The 22,618-nt window shown below is 39.2% G+C and overlaps 1 protein-coding gene across 2 annotated transcripts in view; it reads right to left on the reverse strand.

Moving 5' to 3' along the window:
- The window catches only part of GSAP (gamma-secretase activating protein), a 48,755-nt gene that overhangs the window by 12,538 nt on the left and 13,599 nt on the right, over positions 1–22,618 (reverse strand). For both annotated transcript variants that reach the window (XM_054061903.1, XM_054061892.1), the window contains 16 exons: positions 21,722–21,826; positions 20,754–20,813; positions 20,032–20,075; positions 18,351–18,436; positions 14,104–14,181; positions 11,507–11,584; positions 11,065–11,157; positions 10,158–10,375; positions 9,783–9,852; positions 9,002–9,084; positions 8,286–8,339; positions 4,478–4,603; positions 4,005–4,060; positions 3,464–3,495; positions 1,722–1,783; positions 36–131 (listed from right to left, as the gene is read on the reverse strand). In XM_054061903.1, the coding sequence (XP_053917878.1) occupies positions 36–131; positions 1,722–1,783; positions 3,464–3,495; positions 4,005–4,060; positions 4,478–4,603; positions 8,286–8,339; positions 9,002–9,084; positions 9,783–9,852; positions 10,158–10,375; positions 11,065–11,157; positions 11,507–11,584; positions 14,104–14,181; positions 18,351–18,436; positions 20,032–20,075; positions 20,754–20,813; positions 21,722–21,826 (1,341 nt within the window). The remainder of the gene's footprint in view (positions 1–35; positions 132–1,721; positions 1,784–3,463; positions 3,496–4,004; positions 4,061–4,477; positions 4,604–8,285; positions 8,340–9,001; positions 9,085–9,782; positions 9,853–10,157; positions 10,376–11,064; positions 11,158–11,506; positions 11,585–14,103; positions 14,182–18,350; positions 18,437–20,031; positions 20,076–20,753; positions 20,814–21,721; positions 21,827–22,618) is intronic.

The raw sequence follows: 22,618 nt of genomic DNA on the forward strand, positions 1-22,618 counted from the left end.
CTTGCTCACAACAGTGACTGTGAAATCAAACTAACCAGGTTTGCAACGTAATCCAAAACTATTTGGTCAATCTTCTTTTTTCCTACATACTGTAGATGTCTCATAAGGTGATCCTTCAGCTGAGCAACCATCTAGAAAGAAAAGCCAACAATTCTGTCTCCTTGTGGCTTCTTTAAAAAGATGCAAAAGCTCTACCTGATCAACACAAATTAGCACAACAAAACTTCCCCCGTTACAAAACCCCAATTCTCAGTGATATTTCAAGCAACCATTCAAACTTGCCAAGTTTAACAGCTGATCTGAATGGTTCCTTGGTAAATACAGCAAAATGATTGCTAAATTAAACTTTCAATGATATTGAATAGAAAACACAGTTCTTATAGCTCTCTTGGTCAAGCCAAGTGAACAGGGTGAAAGGAGGATTTTAATACGAACGCTGAATCCCGAGAATGTAAGTATTTAATTACATACAAAGAAACTTGAAGGATTTTATGACAGAGAAAACTAGCACAAGTACAGTTTGTAGTAGTAGCCAAGAACCTGAGAACCCGAGTGACTGGTGGCAACTTTAGTTAAATATTAATTGTAAAGCCTTTTAAAGAAGACATTTGTTACCATACAGTCCGTGCCACTCCCTGCCCTGTCCTTTCTGAAATATACTCTAACCTCACGTAGCTTCCGATTGCAACTCAAGTCCATGCTGGTTCTTTACTGAGAATTACTGTGAAGCAATATTTGCTTCAAAGCTCAGGAGAAAAATGGAAGCAAATAAAATCTCCATCTCAAGCAGTTTATAAGAGGATTAATCTCAATGTGTCAGGACAGAAATGTAAGTATTAGGAAAGCACAAAGGACAGCAGCAACCTACTTTTTGCATCTGTCCAAATTAACTATGGGGAAGGAAGGTAGAGAAGCTTCAGAGAATGAGGCAGAACTTGGAAACAACAGGACAAGACTGTAAAGAATGAAAATTTGCTTAGATTTGGACAGACAGGACAGCATTGATATGCTTTTCACAGATGCAGTGCTGAGACCTTCCAGTGCTTGCTGAATAGTTTTATCTGGTTTTAATTGTAAGAGAACAAGAGATAGGTGAAGAAGTGTATTTTGACAGAAGGAGGACAGGTAGAGGCTTGAGATTGGAATTACTACCCAGAAGCACCAGGATGGTAGATCCTTCAGGGAAAGCATCAGTGAACACAGCGCAGAAGGGGGAAAGGGCTTCAGAATAGCCATAGCAGTGTCAGAAGTGAGGCAGAAGGAAAAGGAGATGGTAAAAAGTGTTAAAATGAGGAGCAAGGTCTGTGATCTCCTCTTTAAGGGAAGCAGTGGATGGGAATTTCACTTATGTTTTAAGGATGTAGAGTGGCCAGATTAAAATTAAGACTGATTAAGATCAGCTCCAGAAGGACGAAATAGCAGTTGCCAGGCAAAGAAAAGCTGTACACAAAAACTTGAAAAAAAACCAGAAAGTTTTGAGCAAAAAGCATTTTGACAAATCAACTTTCCATAGCTGGTTTTCCCCAATGCGTTATGATATAATCACCTGTTAAGATGATATCACGATGTTATGACTATGAACTCTAAAACTTTAAAAATACCATGTTTGTCCCATAGCTACTTTGAGGGAGCTCCTACACCGCACTGGAAGTTAGAAGCTTACTCTTTACATTTATTGAGGCCGCGCGTCCTCTAGTGCACACGGTGACAAAAGCACATACCAGTCCCATTAGTAATTGCTGCTGATAATCTTCCTCTTGAAAGAGAGGTACTAACCTTTCCTCTGAAATAAACAGAGCAAGAGTCATTCAAGGACACGATGCTACAGAAATACAACCAGACTCCAAACAGCTTCACAAGTACTTGGGAACATACACAAGCAAACAGAAGTTGTGGTTTGATCTACTCACCTACAGAACTAAGACATAGAAGAATCAAGGACTGTCAAAGAGAGAACTGTAGAAAGGAAAATAACCCTGCATCTGCCATCTTCTTCCTCAAGCACTTAACACTGAGCACAGAGGAAAACAACCCTGTCAACACCACTTTATACTTGATTCCCACTACTCTCTTATCTGATTTTTAAGGGAGGGTCGTCACAGCATGGTGATTCAGTAGAGCAAAGGGGCTCAGAGAACCTCCTGGTAACACCAGCGTAAATGCATATGCTATTTAGAACTTGTCATTTACAAACAAACAAGCCAAAACAGCTACCTGGGTTTTGCAAGGAAATGGCTAAAAAGTAAATATCCCACAAAGTAAATATCGACAGAATCACCTCCCACTTTCCTGGTTCTCCCTCAGGCTGCTTCCCTTACTCAGATTTTCTGACCATTATGTAAAAGAACACAACTTTGCTAAATAAATGGAAGGAGGTTACAGTATCTACTGTAATTTGATACCCTGTATTTCCTATTCAGTGCTTCCTGTCTACTAACAAAGGAAGAAAAACAATCTTGTATTTCATCATGCAGCATAAGATCAAATCAAAATTTTACAGATCTAAGTGCTACATTTTTTTACAAAGTTCTTTCCAGCCATCTTTGCTCACTTTGAAATATATTTACCCCTCCACTTAGCAGCACAAAGACCTGCGGTGCTTGATTTTAAAGGACATGAAGAAACATCTACAGGGAAGATGCACTACACTGACGCTTGTTACCAGCTGGCAGCTACCTAGAAGTTCTCTAGTAACAGTTAAACATCTGACTTCTTTATCAAAAAACACCTTTGTAAAACATGAACCTGAGGTTGGCAAAGTTAACACAAAGTGCCTCTGAGTCAGAGCCCACAGTAATAACCAGCAGTGGCACAAACAGTGTTAGGGGCTGGAAATGAACACACTGAAAATTCTTTGTAATAGAAGGAATAAGTAGCACTTAGACCAGTATCATTTCACAGCACACGGGCAGGGCATGTGAGAGGCGCTGATGCATGAACAGCAGGAACATAATTTACTACAAAATTAAGTTTTCTTATTTGTGACATTGGAACTGAACGTAAAATCTGAAGTGTTCCTGGTCTAGGGAAATTCAGTACATATCTGCTTTCTCTACATCATGATTTTTCACTAGCCATCATCTCCTACTCTACACAAGCTCTAGAGTTGTAAAGGCAGCTTAAGCGGACACAATTCAGCAGTAACATGGCATACGCCATTGATATTCTGCTCAAGGAGAGAAGTCCTGAAGAAGAAATCCTAGGCCAACAAAGGTTTACTGCTTATGTTGTTAGATCCAATGTAAAGTACGAACTTTATTTTCAAGGGTTTCCTAGTCAGTGTATGACCCTACCACTACTAACAGAGCAACATTTTTCCTCTAATTTAATAACTACTCATCTTAATGTCTTGAGCTCTTCAGTGCTGAAAACGCACCTATCTGTCTTCCACCAACAACAGTTAGATGAAAAAATTCTAATACACATTACAGCTACTGTCTACATTGAGACAAGTTTTACTCACCGGAGTCCAAAGTGTCCAGATGAGAAAGCACCCTGAGGTTTAAAACAAAAATCTGCTTGTTTCATATGCATTACTCTGAAGGATTTCATAGGAACATTCAAAAGCTTAAATAACCCTTTATTCATTCAGTAGACAGCTAAAGAAATCCAAGAACTGTACAGATGACTACATTTAGTAAAGATATTAATCAGCATTAAAAAATTTTCTGCCTGGGTTGCATAAGAATAACTGGGTTGCGTGGTTCAGGGAGTGTTAGGAATGGTTGGACTCGATGACCCAGTGGGTCCCCTCAAACCTAGTAATTCTATGATTCCATGATTCTAACTCTTATACCTACCATAAATTCCCTAACTCTACATGCAGGCCTGGATATTTCAGACCATGTTGTAATGATTACAAGGATTCCAGTAACTGATTGTCAGCTGGATAATCTAAGGTATCTAACCAGACAGCTAATCAACCACTGGAATGGCACGTTAAATCCTTCAACATACTTCTGAAACACCAAGAAAGGGTAAATATAATAGAAAACGGTACCTACTTTCTGGCATTTTCAAAAACATTCCTCAAATAGGCTGTGGTGGTTCTCTCCTCTATCTGGTTTGCAAACAAACAAAAAAAAGAGATGAACAAAGTAGAAGGCCAATTAGTATACTTCCTGATACAATGCAGATGAGAAATTAAGCTGGTTTTCCCTTTGAATGGAAATAATGCACAGTTGGGTTTCAACACACCTTCCAACTATCCACACTTGTACGCACTCTCACACTTCTAACAAAAATAACAATACAGGCACATGCAAGCTCTGCTTTTGTTTATGTTGTTGCATTATTTTAACAGAGTAAGACAGCAATCACCTTGTAAGTAAAAGGACTGTCAGTCTTTGCGCTTCTCATAATCAGATTCTCCTTTCTTTATCCCCAAAACTTAAAATAGGTAACTCTTCTGTGTTTGGGTTTAAAACATCCACTCCAGAGGCAGTTCTGGAGACTGTTCCAATGCATGCACATTTACCTGTTCTGAAAGGTTACGCCATTCCCTTCTGAGCACATTATTGTGGTAATGCAAGTGTGGCTCTGCATACTTCACACTCTCCAAGTTTGAGTTGAGTTTCTCCCAGAAGCCTTTGGAGTTCTGGAACTGTAAAGTATTGCAAGTAAAGCATGAACACTGGCTGCACTCTTAAAGAAACACCTAATCCCCTCCCACTAAGCGCTTGGAAAGAACTGTGATTACTGTAGCTTCATAACAGTCTAAGCAGAAAAAGTTAAACAAAAGCAGTTAAGACTATTTTTCCGCAGTACTTTAGCTTCCTTGATTTGATGGCAGGGTTAGTATTTTCTTAAAATTGAGATCAATATTTGGTGCTTGTAATGCAGATACTTGCCACCTTAGGATCCTTCTATGTCATTGGGAAGAAATAAGTACTTCTAAGTCATAATTTATTTGACCTATTTCATATATTTGGGATGGGGCAGGAAAAACTGCACCACAGACTACACCAACCATATTGTCTAGACTCTACTGGCTGTAAAAGGAGTCTTAGGCTTAGCTCCTGACTTAGATATAAATGTTTACATTTGTCACATAAATCCCTTCCTGGGTTTCTAGTAGTTTCAAAAACTGGAACATCACCACGACCCCGGCAGCTGCAGGCTGCCACTATTTTCAAGATGCATCAATACTTACATAGCAAACGTCTGTTTGCCAACCTCAAGTTACAGGAAAAAAAAAAAAGAAAATCTAAATAGTTCCATAGCAATTCTAATGCCTTTGACTCTAATGCTGACACTATTTTAAACTCAGCTGTGAACAAGCAGGAGGAAAAAAACCCAAACACACACAGACTGGTTTCCTGAGCTAGTTCTTGGACCGGACATAAAGATTAGATGCTGCAGTTTATAAAGGGAGAGTCATGTGATCATTGTTGATGAAAAGATGACATTAAGGCAACTCTTTTTGGCAATTTTAAAAAACAAGAGTAGTACAAGCTGTTGTTGCTCCATTTTACATACATTCACCTGCCCATATGGACACTACAGTGATATGTGAAGGAAGAGAAGTTTGAGTTCACAACATTCTTCCATCTCAGATAAAAATGTTGGATTTTGCTCTTTCTTCCCTATTTTTCTACGATAACAATAACTTTAGAAGAAAACATTAGAAACCTTCAAACCCACTTCCCACTATAAACTGCAATTTTCCAAGAAAATAAATTGCAGAGACTGAATCCTGCCAGCCACTTGGGTCTTGATGCCAGTGCTGGTTGTTGCTTTATTGTAGCTGCAGCAGAGAAAAATAAATCTCCTTTTTACTTCATGTTAGTTATATTTAGCAGCTGGAAACTAGGAGTGCATATGGCACCATACGTTCACCCCGCTGGAGTTAACAAAATCCACAACCCACTCTTGCAGCACGCTGCCTAAATGTTATCTATATGAAATCAGAGACTGTAGCGTAAGAGTATCATCTAGTGACCGATTTATGCAACTGCGACAGCAACACCACTAATTCAGGCCACACTGGATTATGCTTGATGGGTGGCAGAGAGGAAGCAAGACAGCAAGTTTCTTTCATACATTGAGTCTGCAACATGAAGTGGTAGGCTTCAGAATTAAAAGCAGATACCACTGAAAGCCTTCACTACAATAAATCATTAAAAAGTCGGGAGTTTAAAATAAAAATTATTTTCATTAAATCTGTTATTTCCTAATGATCATCTGGGCAAGGACAAGAAAGAGAAGGCTTACTCTTAGCTGGTGTTTATTTTGCAGACATTTTTACAGTCAGGAATTAATACCTAGGCATGAACACCTAAAAGACTTTGTATCACCAGAAGTCAAAGTAAGGCCTTACCAGTCTGCAACCCATGAAAACCTCCCATGAGGCCCTCCCTAAGCAGAGTCTTTGTAATCGAAAACAAAGAGAGCTCTCAGCTGCACCCCACTCTGAAAGGGTGACAATAAACTGAAAGAGGCACATGTCCTCTCCAGGGGAACTGCAGTACTACATCTCCCAGGCAGTGAAGGGATTCAGAGAGCCGGGTAACTAACTATGCAGCTGCACAGGCAGCTACTCCTTAAAACACCGCTCTGCACCCAAGTGGCTCAGTGCAGCACGAGGGAGAGGCTGCCTTTTCCTGTGCTGATCTCTCCGAGAACTGCTTGCATTACACATATTTACTCCTCTCCTGAACCTTTTCCTATTGGCTCCACTTCTTCCTCCTGCCTCTTCCTCCTCCCCTTCTGATCAAGCATATTTGCACCACTTCAAACTTGGACTCTGTGCTTATAAGGAGAAAAAGGTGAGTTATTAATTACAATCCTTACATAAAGCTTTTCGACAATCAGACTCTGACTGTTCCCCCTTTCTCATAGACTCTTTCAATATCTCTTGCTGAACAGGAGTTTAGTGATAAAAGCACACTCCTTACCTACATAGCACAATATTTTTGTGAATATGGACCTTGCCCTCCCAAAGCTCTCAACAATTCCTGGGCTTGAGAACTCCAAGAAGCTTCTCAAAGCAACAATTCACCCATGTTTCTGTGAAATGCCATAAAATCTGTGCAAACGAAACACTACTTACAGGACCAGATTTGTCACCAGGGTCACACTGGTGATGCCAACACCACACACCACCTGAAACCCCAACAACTGACCACCTGAACTCGAGCCACAGTGGGTGTGTGTCATCAGAGTGGCACAAAAGCAGCCAAAACACTGAACCTTACCCTGTGCATTACCATCTTTGTCCTCACTCAAGAGTCAAGAGCAATTTGCAGTCAAAAGTAGCAGGAAATATTTGTCTTTAGTTCAACTCTGACCTTTTCAATCTGTTTAGGTTTCAGACAGAAATAGGAAATGAGTTCCACAATCAGGAAGTAGAGCTGCTAAAGGCATTTGTCCCTAGGGGCTTGAGGTTCTATCTGAGACAAATTAAAGGCCCGCTAACTTTGACCTTAGTGAATTACAGGGATTATCTACCAACAAATTTTCTCAAGATCCGACTTTCCCAGGTGTCTCAGCTCTCAGGGCTACTTTCCCAAGCAAAACATGAAAACTCTGATTCCCTGACAGCAGTCATGTACATCTGCATCAGCACAACCGTGGTACACTGTTGCAGACTGAGTGAACAGTGGGTAATTTCACTGATTTTAAAAGATTTTGAGAATGCTGAAGCTTTATAAGCTATGTAAGCACTGGAGAGGGAACAGACTCTCACCTCCTTAAAGTGCTACAAGCAATGTTGTCATGTATCTGTACTCTATTTCCATGTGTTGCTGGTGCTGACTCTTCACATTAGCCCTCCACAACAAGCAGCTTATTAAAAGCCTCTTTCAGATTTTGTAGGGAAAATTTCAAGTATTTCTCTTATTGGAGCTGAGAGAGTGGAATGGAATGGAAGACGGGAAAAATCATACACGTTGTTTTCAATGGAAAGTACAGTACAATTTCCTACCCAAACAGCATGTACTCTCCACATCCAGCTCACCAACTTTTCCAAGCTGTGCAGGAATTTGTCTAGATTTAGCCAGCCAAAGCCCTGACATGAGTGCAGTCACAGGATGATTGAACGAAAGAAGTCTCTTCAGGAAGGCGAAAAAAAAAAAATACATCTTTGAGCTAGCAAACATCAGTCTGAATAACTGATAGTTTAGTAAAAGCATAAGCCACTTTCAACAGGGCAATTCTCTGTTCACCTCTGGTTTTGGATAGGGCTGTGGGACATTGCTTCATTAGTATTTAGCACACATTCACAGCACACAAAAAAAAAAGCTCCTAACCTGCAAATATGAATGTAGTTTTATACCAGAACTTACCTCTAACACAGGTAGAGAAATAATGTCTGTTGCACATGTGACTCCACGGATAATCTATATATATAAACAAATTATAAAAATATAAGTAATTTATCATAAAACATGGGCCTACTTGGGTAACCCAAGTGCATCTCCATTACCCACTTCCCTTGTGAAGCTACCCAGCCAAAACCAAACATTCAGGTTTGCCAAAAAGAAATACAGAAGAAGCTTCTCTCATTCATCTTATTTAAAAGGACAACATACCAGAACAGTGTCAGATCACAGAAAATGAAATAAGCCGTTTGCTCTAACTGTAGGGTCTTATGTGAAATTATTTTACTTCTGCAAGTTTACTTATAAATTGTAACTCTACTGATAATGTTTGTCTTGAGAATAACTGCACGATTTTGCTGTTAAATATATCCTGTATGCACTATAAACCTCACAAGATAACAAATGAATACCTCATGATGAAGACAGAAATTTAATCATCCATTCCATTATTGTAGCTGTTCTTGTTTTATTAATGCTTTTATTGCTTTTATTTGTTGACAAAAAAATAGGATTCACGGAAAACACCACGAAGGTTAAGACTTGACAAACATAAAGCTTGATGGATTTAAAGCATAAAGCACAGATGCATTTAGAGCACGTCTATGAAAAGGTAAGGCTGTATTGAAGGAGAAAAACAGACTCCCTCTAGCTATTAATTAAAGTACCACCTGTTATCTTACCCCAATCCAGTCAAGCAGTGATGTGTAGGGCAAAAGTTTATCCAGGTTGGGAGTTTCTGGACACATTCTGCAGTACAGGGACGCTGAATGAAATAGAAAGATTTATAAGGGCAAGACTGTATAAACTATCAGTTAACAACAGTAGGCTTCACAGTCAGTTCCTCATCTAACACTTTTTTGGGGACAAATCCTGCTGCTGTCTCTGAAACTGCTTCCTCCATGGTGGAACTGGTCCCACTCTGTGTACAAAAGGAGGAAGAGCAGTCCAGATGGCTGCAGGGCTGGGTCAGCTGCTTGGCTACAGCTCAGCACTGCAGGGGTCCTTTGTACAAAGGCTCAGGGCACAGGACATGCCCTGGCTGGGCTGAGGAATCAGCTGTTAGAAGAGAATATAATCATATGCCAAATCCTTATGAAAAGATAGGTTGGGCTGGGCCATAGGAGATTTGTTCCTCCACTCCAGCCGCAATTATTTACATCCCACATATCCAAGACGAGAGCCAGATGGAGAATTTTCATATTCAGAAAATAATGATAAATCTATTTGTCCATCTACACAGAAGAATGCATTTGAAAAGTATTATTGCCAATTTGATTTTGAGCAATCTATGTATCTTCTAAACTACTGATATTGCCTGTAACACCACAAAACGCAGGACAGTTAACACAAATCATTACCAAAAAGTCTGGAAAGAAAGTCGGTTTGTGACATTGTAGCTTCTCCCTAAGTCACAACTAAGGTATGCAGAAAAATTCAGCATGCAGGAAGAGAAATACCTACCAATGATAAATTCTTGAATGGGGTCAAAAGAATGACATGTTGACAGGTTCTTAGAAATCCACCAAATAATCTGTCAGAATGAGAACAGAGCAGTTTGTCACATTTCTCTATTTCAAGGCATGTGTTGCAAGACACTATAGAAACTTTGTTTCTAGTAGCAAGACTTTACATGCAGTAGTGGTACAGAGATAATTGTTTTCAGGACAGCAATGACCAATAAAGCAGTTCAGGCAGCACAGTTGATGAGCCTCTTGGCACTACAAAAAGGTACATGTGAATCAGAACTTTCTCTCTCTGGCTGATGCCATCGGTGCCCTGACCCTGCTTTGCATAAGACATCAGTGGAAAAAAACTTAGACGAGGTTCTTCTCCCACCTGCATTTCCAAGTCTCCTGTGCATCGGAAGTACAAGAGAGCACAATGTAGAGCTGCCAGTCTCTCGCTGTCTTGTTTGCTGTTCCATAGGAACTGCAATAAGGCGCTGTCACTGATGCTTACAGCATACATACTTCCCACGCAGCAATCCAAGACTGTTGACACGCGTGGGGATTGGGTGGAGCAGTTTTGCAACATGTCAATTCTTGCATCCTCACCTGGAGAACATTGAGAACAGTATTTCATGATAAATATATAACAGGTATTAACTTCCTGTGATGCTGCCCCTCCACCAGTTCCCACTACTTGTCTCTCCTTCATGCAGTCAGAAGAATGGACTTCTGTTTTCAAACAAAGGCCCTCCACTTCCAAAAATAACCCACTTCCCATAAACACATGTTTGTTGGAAATAAAATAACATGCCTCTCAGATGAGACTCTAAATCATATTGCATCAGCCTGATGTGGTGAAGGAAACACAGATTTCCTCTACCCGCACACTCCAAACACACACATTTGGAGCAACTCAATTGGAGGAAGGAAATGTAAAATCAAATTTACATCTCCATGTGAAATTTGAGAACAGTGGAGGACCAAGAAGCATGTGCAAAGATCAGGGAAGGGAAACTATGAAACTAAGGCAAATAATTTCAAATTCAGTGAAAGGTCTTCCTCCATCTCATAACAAGCTGGAAGTACGTAGTAGATGAAGTACGAAATGTAACTTCAGATTCTCTTTCTAAAATGGGAGGTGGCAAAAACGCCATTCTTATTTTTTCAGTCTCTCTCTCTTCTTCAGAACATCGTGCAATAAAGCAAAGGTTGAGAAATACAAATTTCACATGAAGAGATTTGAACAAGTTTCCACCACAACAATAAAGTCACTTCAAGCAGCAGTCTTACCATACCTGTCAGAAACAAACTGTAGCACAGGAGGTCAGGATGCTGAATATTCAGGAGGTGCAGGAACTGGCCAGGCAAATAGGCAGCCACATAATAGTCTATTTAAGGAAATAACAGTGGTCAATTTAGCACTTGTTCATTTATTTGCTTTAAGAGGCTGTTTCACATGTTTCTCATCTAGGCTCACTTCTCTCTGATGGAAGTGATGATATCTAGGAAATATAAAAGGTGTTAATTAAGAGCTACTGTTGTATTAACACAGGAAACACTACCAATACATTCGTGTTTCCAGGGGAGGATTAAAGAGGCTTGAGACACTCAAGAACTCAGTAGCTTATCTCCAGAGCAGATTCTGAGGCAATTTCAGGGGAAGTTGCTTGCTTACTAATAGTGAGGTATTGAACTATCAAATGCCACTCACACGGGGAAATAACACAAGTAACCTACCAAGACTCATAAAAGCCACTTCCTTCAATTGATGGGATTCTCTTCTTTCTAGAGAAACTGTAAAAGTTTTGCTGTAACCTGGGGAAAAATAATAATACTTTAAAAAAACTAGAACAATAAACACCATCTGTTAAAACCCAGGTATGACTTTAGAGCTACAAACTTCAACAACTGCTTTAGAGAAATTTCAGTTCATCTGCAGGCCATATTGCTGTTCAGTTCTACTCAAACAAAGGCTAATTTCAGATCTGCTATGTTTGCATGGATTTTGCATCAGCACAGCTGTTCTTTTATTCTAGACTTAGAATCATAGAATTGCTAGGTTGGAAAAGTCCTTTGAGATCATCAAGCCAACTGTACCTTGTCCACTACTAAACCGTATCCCTGAGCACTTCATTTACCCGTCTTTAAAATACTTCCAGGGATGGTGACTCAACCACCTCCCTGGGCAGCCTGTTCCAGTGCCTGGTAACCCTTTTGAGAAAGAAACTTTTCCAGATATCTAATCTGAACCTCCCCTGGTACAACTTGAGGCCATGCCCACTCATCCTATCACTTATCACTTGGGAGAAGAGACCAGCACCCAGCTCCCTACAACCGTCTTTCAAGTAGTGATAAGATCTCCCCTCACCCTCCTTTTCTCTAGCCTAAAAAAACCCAGTTCCCTCAGCCACTCCTCACACACTTGCCCTCCGGCCCCTTCACCAGCTTTGTTGCCCTTCTCTGGACACCCTCCAGGACCTCAACGTCCTTCTTGTAGTGACGGGCCCAAAACTCAACACAGTATTTGAGGTGCGGCTTCACCAATGCCACATACAGGGGCAGAATCATTTCCCTGGTCCTGCTGGCCATGCTGTGACTTGCACCATCCTTCTTACATCTGTTAAGAATGGCACAGAGTCCCCAAACTTCCTCAATATCTGAGACAAGCGAAGACTGAAATAAATATCTAAGGAGACAATGATTGCCTTCAAATGTCCACACTGTAATATCCTAAAGGCTGAATGATGCCATGATCAGGATGCTATTTAATACTGCACAGAAATGCAAGGTAAGGTGGGAGACCCACGGTTTAAAGAATCAACAAGGAAAAAAGTACATCATGAGCCACTCATCCAGGACTGTTGATTCCTCATCCTAGCAGAGAGATATCCTTTATCTATGCTGCAAAAAAAAGAAAAATGAGACCTCCAAAACCAACCGCAACACTACAGATGAAGGGGTATCTGAAACACTTTTTCACACAAGATAGTGACTGAAGTGTGCCTGCAATGAGCCCCTATATTCATGACCACCACTTTGTCACTTGCCAATGCAAACACATGCAGGCTAATACCAGCACTGCAGAACACAACTGCATCATCGTCACTTCCATGTTTATGCTACATCCAGTGACAGGAGGGACCTGCTTTAAAGGTGAGGGAAGTTTCCTTCCAAGTTTACAGACGCTGGAGCACAGACCGAACTCCTTAAATGTCTCCCAAACATGGTGTATGGACCTGACACACTGCCACTTGACTGGGTCACCTCATGACCAGTCTTAAAATTCTCTCATTCAACTGATGAATCTCACATGGATCCACGAACAGCTCTGCACCAAACAACTCCATTCCACAAAGGTTATTTCAGAAGCAGCTGGTCAATGTCACCATGTTTATCTTTAGTTTCTTGCTGCTACAGATAGGGCCGTACAAAGGCTATGGGTGGCTCCAACCAACGCAACCACCCTTCAGCTACACATCAAGTACATCTAGGGAAATCAGCCCTTCACAGCAGTACAATGCAGAGTGCTGCCACACCCAGAATGGACTTTTCCAATCTGTTAATGCCTCCAAGAACACAAAAATGCAGTTAATTCAATCCCACAACATTCCAGCAGCAAAGCAACATGTTAGTGCAGCTCTAACACACGAAAAGTTTCCTGACACAAGAAAGCAAACACTCAGAGTAAAACAGAGGTACGTTGTCCATGGTTACTCCATGCTACACAGTTTCTCAGTTGAGAAATAGTTTGCTCTCTCCTCCATGTATCAAAGGAGAAAGACCTTGCTAATGGCAAGCTTTGTTCAGATCAGAATAAAACAAAGTTCTTTATTCTTTTCAAGACAAAAATAGGGTCTTAAAATTAAGAGCTAGAGCACCACTTAGACGGAAAGTATTCTTAGAGTCAGCGGGTGTTGCATCTCTTGCTGTGAAAATGACATGTTGAACTGAAACTCTAAACAGACATTCAGGCTAAGAGCTGTTGGCTCTATTTCCCATATAAATGCCTTATGGCCTAAGTACAACACACCTGCAAGCTCCCACAGATTTCATTAATGTTTGTGCTCAGCATGCCGGAAAGTCTGGTTAGAAATAAGGGAACAAATTAATAGCATGAGGCCACTGGTCTGAAGCTACTTGTTCAGCATCAGGCAGGAAGTCTACAGCAGGAAAGTCAACTTTGCAGCTAAAGGCAGCTGCTGTCTTTAAACACCAGCCACAGTAGTTCATTGTCCGCAGATTTTGGCAGCTATTTGTTTTGCAAGGCATTCTGAGACCCTTACAGAAAAGTGACCTTCTCCAAAATAAAGCATAACTCAACAGGTTATTCTTACCTTTATGTAAAAAATATACGGAGTATGTTATTTCATCAGGAATATCAGAGGCCAGACTACAACACACACACAAACCTCCTAAAAAGAAAGAAAAGGAAAAGAAAATTGACTTGCCCACCTGAACACCCAGACATCTTTACACTGCATAGAACTAAAGCAAGACTGTTTCAAATTAGAAACTAAAAATAACCTCTCATAAAGGTGAAGATTACAGACATACACATATGTCTAACCATCATTTAGCAAGCAAAACACAAAATAAGAGAGACCAGAGGAGGCAACATGGCACAGTAAAAGCCTGGGTTCTGACATGGCCAGCTCTTCTCTTAAGCAGAGAAGCAGTAAATTTTTAGCCTTTATGAGTAGAAACCATGCCTGCAGACGGAAAACTGATCAAGCCTTTCTCTCCATAGACTGCACGAATCTCTAGATATTTTCTGTTTGGGGGCCATCAAATATGCACAGAACACCACAGTAAAACACAGTTTGTTTGCTTTCTAAGTAATTTTGTATTGGCAGCAGCACTACACACTACTAGAGCTCTCTCACACTAGAAATGACAGTCACTTTTCCCTCTTTCCAGCCCAAAGAGCGATTAATTCAATTTTTAGGAGAAAAGTCAGTCCTTGGCACAAGCTTATTTCAGCCAAGGTATTCCGTGCAGAAATGCTTCCCCCCCTCCAGCCTGCTTCTAAATCAGACATAGACTGCTTTGACTCCACTGGATGGTAGCACTCCCTCCATCTCCTAGAAAAACTTTAATCCACTTACTCTGATGCTTTGGCAAGCTGCTTTGGCATTCATTTTAGAAACAGCTTCCAAATCACATTATCCCAATACAGTTAAGAAAGCTGGGCCACAACTATGACCATTCACCTTTTGCCTTTATTGAAAGTCTATTACTTAAAAGAAAAAAAGATAATACTACTACAGATACTGTTCTGTACAAAAAAAAATGTTTATGTATATAAAGTGTACAGAAAAAGGAACAGTATGGAAAAAGCACAGCTACCAAAGTATTTCACTTGGTTAAACGCCTCATATGTCAGACAACAAGGCTGTCCCACAGCTGTGACACAGATACAGCTGTGGCACTTCACACTTTTGGGGAAGGCAAATACTTTCTTCTGAGATGCATTTTTTTTCCTGATTATTCTTAGCTGATTGAACATTGTTTGATACAGTTTTGCTTGGATATCTGAGCCATTTAGACAACAGACAGGGCATTTTGCCAGAGCACTTGGCATCTTTCAGAGCATGCATAATTTTTAAAGTAGCAGCATCAGGACTCATGAGGAAGACTGGAAACGCTCCAGCAACCCATAATGCTGTTTTATTATCAACAGCTCCCTTCCAACACTGCAAATTTCTTTCTTGTACGCTGGAGGCTACTGTGTACACTGTTCTGTAAATTGCACAACATGCACGGCAGTCTTTTCAGACTGAAGTGTTAGTGGGTGTACACACAAGCTGATCACAAGAACAGTGGCTAGGGGGGACTATTAATAGCATATGCGTTTTTCAGTTCTGGCATAGCAGTTAGCAAACATAACTACGAAAACCAGAAAATATCAAATGATGCTTCGTTAATACAGACAGAAACACTGCAGTCTCAGATCAGCAAGTGCCCATGCAACATTACATCTCATACTGCCTTAGCAATCCCATTGAAGCAGCCAGAGACTGCCAATGTAAGACAAATTCCTTTCCTACCCTTACTGCTATCCTCTATCTAGCTATAGAGGTGCTATCCTCTTGCACCTGCATGGCAAATGTTTTATGTGAAGGCAGAACCAAGTCTTCTACATCACACAATCATTTGCACACAGCTGTAGCCAAATGTCACAAGGTGAGAAGATTCACATGAAGATATATTTGGATGAACTCTTATCTTTTCAGAAATAAAAGGGAAAGAAAGCTCTCAACCACAACAAAGTACAAAAAAGAAGAAGTATTTAAGAATTAAGTTCTACACATACAGGGTAACAGTGAGTTAGTACAGTCAGTAGAATTTGGGAAACAACAATTACAACTCTGTCATTTGATAAACAAACATCATACCATGGAAATTGTTTGAATCTTCTATGAAAAAAAGAAGGTTTCCCTAGGAAACTTAAACTTCAAATTCCTCATTCCTGTTCATGCAGAAGCATAAAACAGAAGACTGTACCAACATCTCAACAGGATATTCGAGTGTCACAATTCAAATATGACATTGCACCATGGTATTTCGTCTACTTGTACTGGCTTAGGAGCGACCCGCCTCACCTAACTTAGGTCATCCAAACACCTCTCATGTAGATTCTTACACAGCTAATGAAGAAATATGGACAGAAGCAATCATCCTCTGGTGATTCCTATTTGTCTCTATAAAGAAGCTTCTCTGTCTGTCCCAAGTATAAGGAACAGGGCTACTTTTCTTCTACTGTGGAAGTTAGAGAACGAAAGAGTGCTTTCATTCAGAGTTCAGATTGGCAGTAGCCAATAACAGTTTTATTAAATGGGAAATTGCATGGAATATTCCATTTTGAAGTTATGCCAATTTTTCTTTGCCAGAGATGTACAAATGGTACAAATAGGGATTTGGGCATTGATATTTGAAGCGTGCTAGCAATTCCAAAGAAGGAATAGTCTGTGCTCCAGAAAGCTTGCAGGACAGTTTTCCAAATCACCAAAAATAAGAGGTACAAAAGGGAACTTCAGTGTGACTATATACAGTGTTCTTTGACAACTAGATCTGGTACCAGTGCCAAAACCATTTGCTCCAAACCATCAGTTACTTAAAAAGGGATGTGCAAAGGAATCCTCAAACAATATTCAATGAAAAGCCACATATAATCTCATGTATTACGTGTCATTGTCAAATTATTTGTTCTACATCAAGCACAATGTCGCCACATGGAAAAGATTTTCTTTCAGGATTGCTCCTTGTTGGTTTAAAAAGAAACATATATATACAAATCATTAACATTTTCCATTACTGGACAGGCTGTTTGTATAATGCTCTGCCTTGCTAACAGAGAAAAAAAAAGCCTAATCTACATTTGGTAGATAGAAATAAGACAAAGCCAAGTGTCTAAGTCCATTCCTCTAATCTTTGCAAGCGTGCTGTCTGCCTTGGTAAGAAAAAAATCTGTGTAAGGAAACTGTATTTCACTTCATTTGCATCAATAGTCATTTCAACACAACTGGCAAATACCTCAGCCACATGCATACTGCATGCCTGAAGAAGTGAGATGTAAAGCTACTTCTGCAACGTGTCATATCTCTGTACAACTCTGTATGCTATTCAAAGGTTAATCAGATATCATCTCTGCTTGGCAGTATGGTCTAATTTAGAAGCTGAAGACACAGGCATCTGTGATGAACAGGCACCATTTGAAACCAGTTTCTAATGACAAAAAAGCTCATGGCATGCATAAGAATATAAAGAGACTCCCAAATCCTAAAGGTTGAAGAAACATCTTAGGTTTACGTTTGAGTTTAAGGAAACATATATATATATATAAAAAAAAACCTTACGAATCACATACTAAATTTAGTTTCCCCATACTTGGACCTTCTGGTTCAAGTATCACATACTAACAGCAACACAAAGCTCTTAAAAGCAGATGCCCTGTTTACGCTTGTGTACTCTTTAACACAATTACATATTATGTCAGATACCCAGACAACAGTTCTAGTCCAAACCTTCCTTGAATTTACTATCTAATACATTTTTGATCAGCTTTACCATTAAATTGCTCTAATGTAATACACAACCATACTTGGTACCACCTGTGAAACTAGCAGAAAACGCTACAGTTTTATGAGATATTAGAATGAGAATTAGAATGAGATATTTCACCATACAAGTGAAAGACACCAGTTCTCTAAAGCTGGGCTACCAGACAATTTCTGGGTGACTGTTTTACTGTTAGTGATGATATTATGAAACCCAAGGTGCTCTTCAGCTCAACTTGGAATGAAGATTTCAGAGGGTAAAATAATAAGTAGTGCATAGTTGCCTTCTCCCTCTTCTCATAGGAACCTGTCAAGTATGCTCTAAAAGAATAAAAATCTGACACTCATACAAAGAAAACCACACAAAAATGCATATATTACACATTATAATAATAGATGTTTATTATTATCCTATATAATACATATATAATGTATTATGAAGAAATATAGAAATCAATTATGATTGCACTCTGTGATAATTACTAGTGGAGATCATTCTGACAATACTTGTAATGATTCATTACCTGCTTTACTTGTAAAAACCTGAAGATTCAAAGATTTAGATGCAACATCTTGGTCTTGACAATAATCATATCCAAAATTCACAAGTCTATGAGCAAATAAAGATCACTAAATAAATCATTTCTTCATCCATCATGATTCATCACAAAAATCACAAGAACAGTCACTATGTAATCAAAGTATATTAATTAAATTATAATCAAATGTTCTCTAATGCAAGTAAAACTAGGCTTTAACCAATCTGCTCAATGTTGTTAGAAATAAGAATTCCAAGACTGCACACTGTTATCAGAAACTAACAATTTTGATTACACCCTGCAAGCTTCAAATTCATTTACTGCAGCACTAACTATTCCTATGATTTGAAGTTAAAACAAGTTCTTAGGAAGTACTGGAAATCCAAACATTCATCATATCTGATAATGGAAAGGATTTGCAGCCTGATTCTACCATTCTTATGTTTGCAAAGCTGCACTTTAATCTGCAATTAGGCACACTAATTTCTGTGGAAATACTGAAAAAGAAAAGCACAAAATTACTCTCACTCAGAATGTGTTACACCATCACATTCTTTTTGTGCTGCCTGTGCTATAACGGCTTTTCATACCTACAAGTCCTATTTTTACATGCAGAACATGTAACAGAAGATCGTAGTCAGTTTGCTTTGGTTTTTTGTTGTTGTTGGGGTTTTTTTGGTTGGTTGGGTTTTTGGTTGGTTAGGATTTTTTTCCCAGAAAAGATTTTGATCCTGTAGAGATTTTCCCTTAGGTCTTCTGCAATAATTTTAAAAGAAAATGACACTGTTGAAGCTCTTACAAGAGCTGGATTTTTTTCAGGACCAACTGCAAGAGGATATACTGCTCATTTAGAGCAACTCACATGGGCAGTAGCAGCACACTGAGCCTCCTGCTCAGCACTGAGACCTTCTCAGCTTCACAGGCTGGGCAGGGCAGAACTCAACTACCTTCAGTTATTGATGTCTGATCTGGTAGTTTTGGCCTCACTTTTTATTCACAAGGCAAAACAGGTCCCTTTGGAACGTTAATTTAACTGATTGAAGATAGATGAGGATGAGATGAATTATGACCAAGTCAGACTATCCTGACTAGTTTTTCCTCTATTTAAAGGGAGCCTTAAGGAGATAAGCTCAGATGCAGCAACGTGCACGGCAGACACAGATAGAATCAGATGAATCTTAGCCTTTGAGAGTGCTGCCTGCCTGGAGGAGAAAAGAGTACAGGCCAGTGTCTCAAAGGCTACAAAAATGAGCTGCTGATTTAGTTAACTGCCCAGTAAAACACGTAACAGCAATTGAAAATTGAGAGCTTCCCCGACAGAAATTTTGACGTCACTACTACAACATGCCCAAAATTACAACAAATTCATTTGAAGAGGCACAGAATACGCAGGGAAAGGACAGTTTAGCCTACAGCTAGTTCTTCAGACAAATAATTTTAAAAAATGGCAACAAAAAGCCATCAAAATTACATTTTATAGTTGACCCTAATGAAAATGAGAGGAACTGGAGGCTTGAACACAGCGTTCACATTATTCTTATGTTCCAGTATCACATAGGCAAATGCAAACAGGATACTCCGGTTTGGACACAAATTTTACTTGGATTTGTAAAACATCATGTATGAAAAGGAAAGCAAAACAAAATATTAAAAAAAAAAATCTTACTTTAATTGTGTGTCATTTAGAGACATGTCCAGGTTTGATTCCAGCTGTTAACAGAAGAAAATCTAATATTTAGTGAGGTCAGTATACTATGATTAATATTTCAGTCCAGTAAAAGTATAAAACTAAGATTTCACCAGATTCAATTTATCCTCCTCTAATCCTTAGAGTCACATTCAAAACCAAAAAAGCCTCTTTCAAAGAAAAAAAAAAGAATAAATTGTGAGATATTTAACCTCCTGCACTACAGCAAATTTCTGCCACTGCAGCAAAAGCCTAGTAACAATTACACATTCAACAGTTGTAACTTTTATGTGTTCTGTTCTCTGTATTTTGCCCACAACAGATTTTCCTGTCTCACTTAAAACTTACAGAATTAGTACATAATTTCTTTTTCTAGTGCACTTGATAACCCCGCTTTTCAGTACCCCAATATAATACTAGTATAGCATCGTGATGTGAATGTCACTTACTTCTGGGTCAGTATCTGTGCAATTCCACTGGAGTTACCTAATATGGTGCAATCTCAATCTGACTGAATTTATTCTTGAAAAGAATACAATGCAAAAAAAAAAAAAACCAACAAAACCAGAAACGGAAATACAAAACAATTTTCCCTGCAAAAGTTCCAATAAAAAAAGACAATAAAATGGATCTCTACCAATGCCTGGAACACAATTACATTCAACTAAAACCCTTCGTATAATAAAATACTAATGACTTACTATTGAGTTAGAATTCTCATCAGGATAGAACTGGACACATTTTAAAGTGCTCCTCGATTCCTGGAATTAAGAGGATGCGTTTTGTAATAAAATAGAAAGCATATCATATAGACTGAAAAGTGACTGGCTACTCCACAGCACTCTACACACTCAACCCGCTTTGATATGCAAGGGACAAAAGACGACTTTAAAAACCACATATAACTCCCCACAATAAAACTATTACATGCTTCCTTCCTGTTCCAGATCATTATCTGCCAATCATCTATTATTGCATGGGCCTCCACTTGAAGCACAGCATTACATTTGTCTCACAAACACATTCTAGAAAGTTAAAAAAATGTTTTCCATAACCACCTATACAGCAAAAGGAACCCTATCTTATTTTGGTCAGTTCCAAAAGGTATTTCAGAAACAAAACAGGAATAAGTTTCTTCATTAAAGTTCACTTCCTGTTATTTCCTAACACTCATATATTTTTGGCGGCTAAAAAGAGTTAAGAAAAATTTATTTTCATTTATGTAGAATGAATCAAGTGCCAATAGTCCCAACAAACAAAGAAAAAGAAGTGTTTCAGCACTTCCAGCCAAGAACCTGCCCTCATTTGCTTATTCAGTAAGTCTGTGTTCAATACACTTTATAGATGTGAATTCTCTAGAACAAGGACATGGTACTCATGACAGTTTTTGGTAGATTTAGATCCTTGTGAATAAAAGACCTTTTTAAAGCCAGAAAATCTAATAAACCCACCCTTTTTATAAAAAGCACTGAGACCACCAGTCTTACTGCAATTAGCTATGCACAAATAGGAGTTAAGGCAAGCGTGGCTTTTGTTTGGGGTTATTTGAGGCAGGAACTAGACAGACTACTATAATGAAAACTGAAATCACACTATTATTACCCCACACACTCAGGACTTTACTGTCATGAGACAGGCAGGAACAAACTACTAGAAGAAGTTTCATCACCTTTGGAACAATGTAGAAGAGTCTTTGTTCCATCATATCCCATTGTGCCCAGACAAGATCATCTGCAACTCTGGCTTTTGGAATCTGACCTGAGTTTTGAATCACCTAAAGGGAAAAAAACAATATTAGAAGTCATCAAATAAGGTTCTGTAATGAGGATTGCACAGTCTGTGCTTTAAAGAGAAAAGCAATGACAAAAGAGGTGCAAATAGTTAGGTGCTTGGAAGGAATATGCTACTTGTTAGCTGCACAAGGTCCACCTTCGTGTGCAAGGAGCTCAGTTTAGAGAGATGGGAAGCACATCTGGGAGTCTATCTGTCCCAGTAAAGGGACAGATACTCCTACGACCAAATATTTGCATGCAAGAAATTTCGCACTTAAGCTGCTTGAAGTGAACAAAGTAAACCAGATGACACTCGTCATCGTAGAGAAGGGGAGAGGAGTGAAATACCAAAGTCAGTGCAGAAGCAGCTACATTAACGACTGAAGGAAGATGGCATAGCTCCAAAGGGATTTCTATACAAAACCTCAGCCATGCTATGGAAAGCGCTGGCGGGAAAAGCGCTAGAATTGTGGAAAACTGTTGGGACTGCATATATGCAGTCTTGAAAGACCTAAGGAGATTTCACATCAATAGAATCTGTTTGTTAGAAGGACATTAGACTCATCTGGTTTTTTCTGGTTACAATCTTAATCTTCACTCCAGAACTGTAGTCTGACAGATAAAATTAATCTGCTTTAAAAGCTATGATAAACCTTTTTCTTCCAAACCTACGTTTGTCTCCATAAAGCAAAACATGAGTTTTTGTGACACAATTCTTCATCATATTAGATGTATGTTTATTAATAGTAAGTCTTGTAAGCAAAACATACACAATCAATTTGTTGATAACAAAT

Source organism: Cuculus canorus, chromosome 1, assembly GCF_017976375.1.
Source record: "Cuculus canorus isolate bCucCan1 chromosome 1, bCucCan1.pri, whole genome shotgun sequence".
Classification (NCBI taxonomy): Eukaryota; Metazoa; Chordata; class Aves; order Cuculiformes; family Cuculidae; genus Cuculus; species Cuculus canorus.